This window comes from Salvelinus sp. IW2-2015, linkage group LG15 (assembly GCF_002910315.2).
Source record: "Salvelinus sp. IW2-2015 linkage group LG15, ASM291031v2, whole genome shotgun sequence".
NCBI lineage: Eukaryota > Metazoa > Chordata > Actinopteri > Salmoniformes > Salmonidae > Salvelinus > Salvelinus sp. IW2-2015.
The window spans coordinates 15,022,781-15,030,633 of record NC_036855.1 but is presented as its reverse complement, the minus strand read 5'-3'; the positions used below and the strand labels follow the sequence as shown (position 1 = coordinate 15,030,633).

Below are 7,853 nucleotides of genomic sequence, written 5' to 3'. Positions count from 1 at the left end.
ATTTGACAAAAGTGATTCGCTCGAACGCGCCCATTGACTGCCGAGTCTGCTTCGCAAGCATTCCCGGAAGTCTCGCGATGTTGGGTCTCTGGGTTTAGAAACTCTGTGGCGCTGCCCCTCCTCACTGGTTTCCACTAGTTACTACAGCCACAAAGTGAAATTTGGCTATTATCGTAAAGATGTGTGAAAATTAAAATGTGCTTCTTGGTCGTAATTTAAGGTTAGGGTTTTGCATAAGGTTAGCAGTGTGGTTAAGGTTAGAGTTAGCTTTAAAAACTAATTTTACGAAAATAAACGGTAGAAATAGGCGGGGTTTATGACTTTATGGCTGTGCGATCTAGTGACGAACCTCCTTACTAGCACTTCCGCACTGTAGGCAAACTGCAATCTTTTTCAAGACGATTCTAGATTGAAAAGTAGATTAATGTAAAGTGATTTTACCGAGACAGTTTTCGAGGCGTGATTTTCCTATTGACAATAGACGATAGGTGAATGTTTTCTCTAGCGCTGAAATGTAGTAATGCTGTTGTCTTTACATTCGGGACACTGGTAAAATATGGCCACTGTTTTAGAGCCGCATCTAGATTCCRGTGATGAAGAGAAAGAACGCCGAGTAGACATAATATGCTTTTGCTTGATCGTTTCACTAAAACAATGAATGACGCCTAGCTGTGTTTCTGTTTGATCCAAATGGAGTGACATCCTTTTTTCAGAATATTTATCAAACATCAGTTTGTCTTCTGACGATTAGGCTCCGCACAGCAGCATAATAATAGGCCTAAGAATATTAATCCTACTATATTATCAATTGAGATTGTTTTACGTTTTGATATGTTTCAGTTTTCATATTGATCTCTTATAATATCAGCATTATTGATTGTTCAAAGATTTATTTGATAATTAGAACGAATATATTATGTCATGATTTTCTATTTGGGTATGGTACACTTCACATTACACTGATAGTCATTGCTCAGAAACATAAATTAATGTTGCATTCTCTTATCATCATGTTTGACCCTGATAATGTAGTTTGAGCCTTTGTGATGTCTTATAAGCCTTTATAATGACATATTATGTCTCAATCTAGGACATTTTCAACTGCCTCAAGCTGGCTGTTATTAAATCTGGATAATTCTGATAATACTACCTCATAAAGGGATCATATTCTCATAAAAAGTCTTAAAAATCATTTCAACCACATGATATTCCATATACCTGTTATCAAATGCATTGCCACTGTTTTCTCCCTCCCACCAGGCCTGCAGGCAGCTGCAGGAAGCCACAATGTCCATGGCCCAGCAGCAGAACCAGGTGATCCTCCAGTTCCGCTTCGGAACCTTCGGAGACTCTATGCTGCAGAAGATGAACCTGCTTCGCCGCCAGACCCGCTTCTGTGATGTCACCGTGCGCATCAATGACCTGGAGGTACACATCTATCAACCACCTGTGTTTTTGCACTTATTATAAGCATTCTCTGCTGCTTATATTATAAGCATTTTCTGTTTACCAAGTTTTTAATATATTTTGTATCTTCTTTTTATCATTATTTTATTAGGCACATCACCATGAGGTGCAGTCTCTGTATGAATTGTGCTATACATTTTATAATTTTTTAAAATAAATATTATTATTAGGTCCCCGGTCACAAGGTGGTGTTGGCTGCCGGTTCTCCCTTCCTCCGGGACCAGTTCTTCCTTCAGGACTCGTCCACAAGGGAGGTCCAGATCTCCATGACCCAGGAGGCAGAGGTGGGCCAGCGGCTGCTGCTGTCCTGCTACACAGGCACCCTGGAGCTGCCTGAGCTGGAGCTGGTCAACTACCTAACTGTGGCCAGCTTCCTCCAGATGGGCCACGTGGTGGAGCAGTGCACCCAGGCTCTCAAGAAGTTCATCCAGCCACGACACTGCCAAGTGAAACAACAGCCTCAGGAGGAGGAAGGAGATGGAGAGACTCTCAGAGCCTCTCCCATCCAGAAAATACAGGAGCTGCCCCATGCCCAGGTAATAAATCGTGAGGAGGAGGATGATGAAGATGATGATGTGATAATTCAGCCGATGACCCCAACCCAGAGGCGAGACAGGGGTGAGGGCGAGGAGAGCCCCATCACCATCGTAAAGGTGGAGGCCGTTTGTGAGCGGGTGTCGGAGATGTCTGACCGCTCCTCTGCTTCCATTGCAGGGTGCTTCCACACCAGCCCCCCATCGTCATTACACTCCCCTGAGCCCCAGCACTCCCTAATCAACTCCACCGTGGACACCCGGGCTGGTGAGATGACCATACCACATATGCCAGGATACCCGCTCAGCCCCCCCCCACTACCCACCTCAGCCACAGGGAGACCTAATCTGGGGGGGCACCTACGAAACTCAGACAAATCTCTTCAGTGGTACCACCAGTGCCCAAAGTGTGCCCGTGTGTTCCGCCAGCTAGAGAACTACGCCAACCACCTCAAGATGCACAAGCTGTTCATGTGCCTGCTGTGTGGAAAGACGTTCACCCAGAAGGGTAACCTGCACCGGCACATGCGGGTCCACGCTGGCATCAAGCCCTTTCAATGCAACATATGTGGCAAGACCTTCACTCAGAAATGCTCTCTCCTGGACCACCAGAACTTACACAGTGGAGACAAGCCCCATCGCTGTAACTACTGCGACATGGTGTTCGCACACAAGCCAGTGCTCCGCAAACATCTCAAACAAATCCACGGCAAGAACAGCTTTGACAACGCCAATGAGCGGAGTCTACTACATGACGGGGTTCTTGATTTTGAGTACGGGCGTCTGCAGGACTGTAGCATGGACAATAGCATGGACAATAAGCCTGTTGTTATGGATGACTCTCTTTAGTGCTGTATCAAGTTTAATTTCTGCTGAGTCATAAATTAATAGCTGCGTAGTAGTGTTAGCTGAATTGTAAACCGTATCGTACGGTACTTGAAGGTACAACACTGAATATTAGAATAAAAGTTACTGTAGACGTGTATACAGTATGTGTTCATATTTTATAACAATGTTAATTTAGTGAATGAGTTAACATGGTATTTAAAAAGCTGCCCTGATTGTGTGGTGTCATTTTTGTAATACATGTAAATGCATATTTTATTTATGAATAGACAACAGAATGTGAATCTGTTAGATTTTTTATCAGATTAAAATAGCAAGCTTTAAAAATGTGTAATGCTGACATTTCTGTTAAATCACAACAAGTGTTCTTAAGTGAAATGAGTGCCAAAAATATTACTGACATAATTTGTCCTCAGGAGGATTGTTTTGGCTAAGGTAGCCCACAGTAGGACCAAAGTGATGATAGTGTGTCTTTAAAACATAATATGTTATTATTGTCGATTAAGCCTGTTTTGAAAATGGGTAGACAATAAATGCTTGTATCTTGTATGAGGATGTGACGTGGGTGAGAATGATGAGGATGTTGTGTTTCTACCATATCAGAGGAGCAGACACCCAACAGGAAAACAATGAGTCCCACATTACTTTAAGTGACACTAAAAGCTGATCTATTTGCAATGTTATTAGATTGGTAGGTACAGGTTAATTACAGTGTGTGTACACATTGGTACGTAGTACGGGCAGTTTGGTACCAACTGTCAATTAGAATTTATTTGCAAATCTAATTGATAGCCTACAAAGTCCAAACAGCTATAGTTAGCTGTGCAACAATGTAAGTACTATGCAGTAAGTACTATGCAACAATGTGTATCTACACTGTAATTACACTGTACCTGTCAATGTAACCACCATGTAAATACTAGTATTTTTTTTCAGCACAATGGAACCAATCAAGTTACTGCATTCAGCCTGTAACCCCAAAAGCATTACTATGCTTCCTACAGCAGATGGAGCCATTGTATACCATGTAATCTCACAACATGATGCGCTGTCTTTTGTATTCTCTGAGAACACTACATGTAGTTACCCATTGTTGTGGTTGTATTACTGATGTTACAGTACTGTAATTCAAGATTGTAAGAGGATTTACATTGATGACCATTCCTCATGCCACAGCATCAGGGTTATTATAATGTAGTAAATGAATGTTTACACTAGTCTTTTTATCTGCTCCATTTAGATATCAATATACCATTGTACTTCATACCATGCCTTATGAATAGATGTATTCACTGTCACACTGATCTCTGTTTTATTTACATAGATATCAAATTAAGGGGCCACATCAGTTGATTGACTACTTGACTGGTTACAAGTAACCTACAGACAGTTCTATATGCACATTGAGTGCAGTCTAGCCTGCGCAGATTACAAGATCATTATACTGTATCATATTGATGGCATTTCTGAGAAGGTAAACACATCACCAGGGATTACAAATATCTACAAATCTGAGCAGGCCTCCACAGAGTATGTCTGTAAATCTGGAATACGCGCCTCTTGTGTGTGTGTGTGGTGTGTGTGTGTGTGTGTGTGTGTGTGTGTGTGTGTGTGTGTGTGGTGTGTGTGTGTGTGTGTGTGTGTGTGTGTGTGTGTGTGTGTGTGTGTGGTGGTGTGTGTGTGTGTGTGTGTGTGGCAGGTGCGGTGGTGCATGGACGCATGGTCTGTGGGGCAGCTGGCATGTCTTCCTGTGCCTAGCCCAATCACTCAGGCAGACAGGATCTGCTTGGCTGAAACTCTGCACCTCTGCTGCGCAGCCAGTCACAATCCTGACTCTTGGCTCACTCACAATTACTGTAGTCAGCTCACATGGCTAACTGGGGTGTGTCGTTGTTAAGTCTCCTCCCGCTCCGACGCTCAACGTCACCGTATTCACCGGTTCTGGCAACCCATCTTTACGCACACCTGGCAACCATCATTACGCACACCTGCACAGTCACACCTGGACTTCATCACAACCTTCATTACTTACCATTTATCTAGCACTGTTTTGTCAGTCATCAGGTAGTATTGTTTGTGTGAGACGCTTCTCTTTTTTGTATCATTCCATGTTCGCTATCATTAAACTCACTAACTGCACCTGCTTCCTGACTTCCTGTGTCTATGTTACAATTGTTCTGTGGAATATCTCACTTAGACGTTGTCACTGTCTATGTTCTGTCGTACAGATATAGCCTTTTTTGTGTATGTGGCCCCTATTAAACCAGCTCGTGTGTGTGTGTGTGTGTGTGTGTGTGTGTGTGTGTGTGTGTGTGTGTGTGTGTGTGTGTGTGTGTGTGTGTGTGTGTGTGTGTGTGTGTGTGTGTGTGTGTGTGTGAATCCATTAAGCAGCAGCTACAAGAGCAACATAGCTTTAATCTTCAAATTGCTTAATTATGTAAACTGAAACAACTAATTTGATTCGTTAATTTGGCAAAAATGCTCTGTATTCACATTCATGAGTTCCTCAAATGTTTTGCTAATTGTGGGCAGGAGCCCTTAGCCTAAAGGTGATAATTGTCAATTTAATGCGCTCTATGACAAAAACACAATGCCAAAGAAGTGTGAGTTTTGTTGATGTTCTGTTTTGGAGTCTGCAGACACAATGCCCAGAGAACTGTCTATGGCCACTTGCCCTAATTTGCTGTTATTATTCAACTGAATCCACAAAACAACAGTGATACGGAACGTTATCAACCAGCCAAGTCCGCCACGACTGATGGTGAAAGATCTTTTCCAAGAAGCCATGTGCACCTCAGATAAAATATTAGACATGTACTACCACTCTGGGACTTCAGACTCCAAACTGTGGTCATTGTTTTTACAAATGGGACGTTTGGGTAGAAATATGGAGCCCTTTGTTAAACAAGTCTTGTCTAGAAATAGCTTCAAATGTTTTGTTTTAGTGCAGAATATCAAATATTAGTCACCCAGTGAAGCCCTCAGAGCTCCTTTTGTTCTCCGCTGGACATTTTAAGATGTTTTAAGTGGCTGCTTGTCTCACAGAATATGTCTGTCTTAAAGGGGCTGGATGTCAAGAACATTCATTCAATTATACTGAGAAGAAATACAATGTTTTTAGAACTGGTCCTGTCCCTGTCTGACTCCGGTCAGTGTGTTTTCTGTCAGATAACAGAAACATAATGATGTAAATCATAGGTACTAAGGACATTATATTGTCAAGTGAAGTGCATAATACCTATCCACGGTAGTATCCACTTCAGTAGATATGTCCTGGAGCAGGGGCAGATTGGCCATCTGGCAATTTTGGCAAATGACAGATGAGCTGGACCATTTTTTAGTTGGGTGGGCTGGTCGAAATTGACACACATAATTATTTATTTATTTTAATAAAATAAATGAAAAAGGTGACATGGCTGGTGGCCCATGAGCCTGTTAAGATTTGTTTTACACTTTCATTACAGTAAAGTGTATTATCTTCATGATTCCTGTAATGAAAGTGTGTGCCCTACCCCTGTGCCTGTTTAGCTGGGGCCTGCTGTAAGTGTAGTTATTTCTCAACTCTCAATAGCAACTATTTTACAAGCAAGATATTTGATATGGCTTTGAGATATGGAGCGGCGCGAAGTGCTCACCGGCCATTGTGAGGGCTACTACCAGCAGTACGGCCGGGACGATACCAGTATTGCGATATTTGTCCATGGCGAAGCAGATAAAACTCTTTGGTCCTTTAAAAACCTGCTGTATGTAAAATATTCTGTGCTGTAGCTTGGAAAATAAATAAATGTGACTCTGGATGACAACATAATGATGTTTGTTTCCAACATTAGGGCTGTTTTCCTAAAGAAGTTGAATCCATTTCGTGTTTTGTTTCCTTTCCCTGATACTGGTATCGTAACGGCCCTAACCAGCAGTGGGTATTATTTAGAGTTAGCGATCTAGTTAATGTGTTTTGAGTTTCCACTTCCTCAGGTGTTGAACTCCAATTACCCTATGATATTAGTTAGTGCACATAAAGATGTAAATGTTATGTGTCAGCACTGTTGTGTCAGGGTGTAGGGTGTATGTTTGGGGATGGGGTGTGTGTGTGGAGCGTGAGTTAGCGGGCCGTGTAGTGACGTGGGCTGGTGTGAATAAAATGCTAGAGCCTAATTTTTGTCCCAGTCCTCCCCTGCCCTGGAGTGCTACTGGATGTGCAGGCGTTTGCTCCAACGCTACTGTAACCAACCTTCCTAATCAAGGTCCCGAGGAGCAGCTGTGATGTGTCCACATCAACAAAAGGACAGCCACCAGAAGGTAAAACAAGATTACATGTCCTCGTTCCTGTCTGTGGCAAAAAAATATAATGATTTAATAATATACAGAGTTACCGTTCTTCATCCAAACTATAAATTAATCATAGGCTACATGAGAAATTGCTGATATGTGATATTGATTTCTGACAAAAGTGTGTGTATGTGTGTTCGCGTGTGTGTGTGTCAACTTTGTCCAAATTGCTGCTGCTTTCCTCTGGTGTTAAGACCAAGATGACTGTTTTAAACATATCAAGCTGCCTGGTGTGAGAGGGATCATATTAATACATCTATGAAATCAGTGTAGACATTTACTTTGAGTGATTGAACAGTACTGAAATGGAATGAAGTCTAACTGATTGCCCTGGGGAGAAGCTGAAGTAGCACTGTCAGTCATGTTGACTTTCAAAATCCTGCGGTAAGTTGTATGCTCTTCACTTTAAAACTAGAATCCTTAATTGGTGAAACTGCCATATCCGTTCAGGATATTACAACAACAAYGAAGTTACTGCAAACAACAAACACTGCAATTTTTTTAACCATGCAATTATCTAGATCCCTCCTCGGTTTCATCACCAAAACAAAAACAATAAGAAAGGCGCTGGAGAAAACTGTGGCGCTGTTTCCCCAAATGTAGTTTCCATCTTCAAAAGGATGTTGAATTTGTGCAATTGTCCTTAATTAGCTCACAGTTACTGTATTTAAACTTCACATT

At 42.0% G+C, this 7,853-nt stretch overlaps 1 protein-coding gene across 1 annotated transcript; it reads left to right on the top strand.

Moving 5' to 3' along the window:
• The first annotated feature begins 344 nt into the window (after positions 1 to 344).
• On the top strand, positions 345 to 4,144 carry LOC111974870 (zinc finger and BTB domain-containing protein 26). The gene is made up of 3 exons (XM_024002931.1): positions 345 to 488; positions 1,261 to 1,428; positions 1,638 to 4,144. The coding sequence occupies exons 2-3, from the start codon at positions 1,288 to 1,290 to the stop codon at positions 2,847 to 2,849; spliced, it is 1,353 nt and encodes a 450-aa protein (XP_023858699.1). The 5' UTR covers positions 345 to 488; positions 1,261 to 1,287; the 3' UTR covers positions 2,850 to 4,144.
• The last annotated feature ends 3,709 nt before the right edge of the window (positions 4,145 to 7,853 follow it).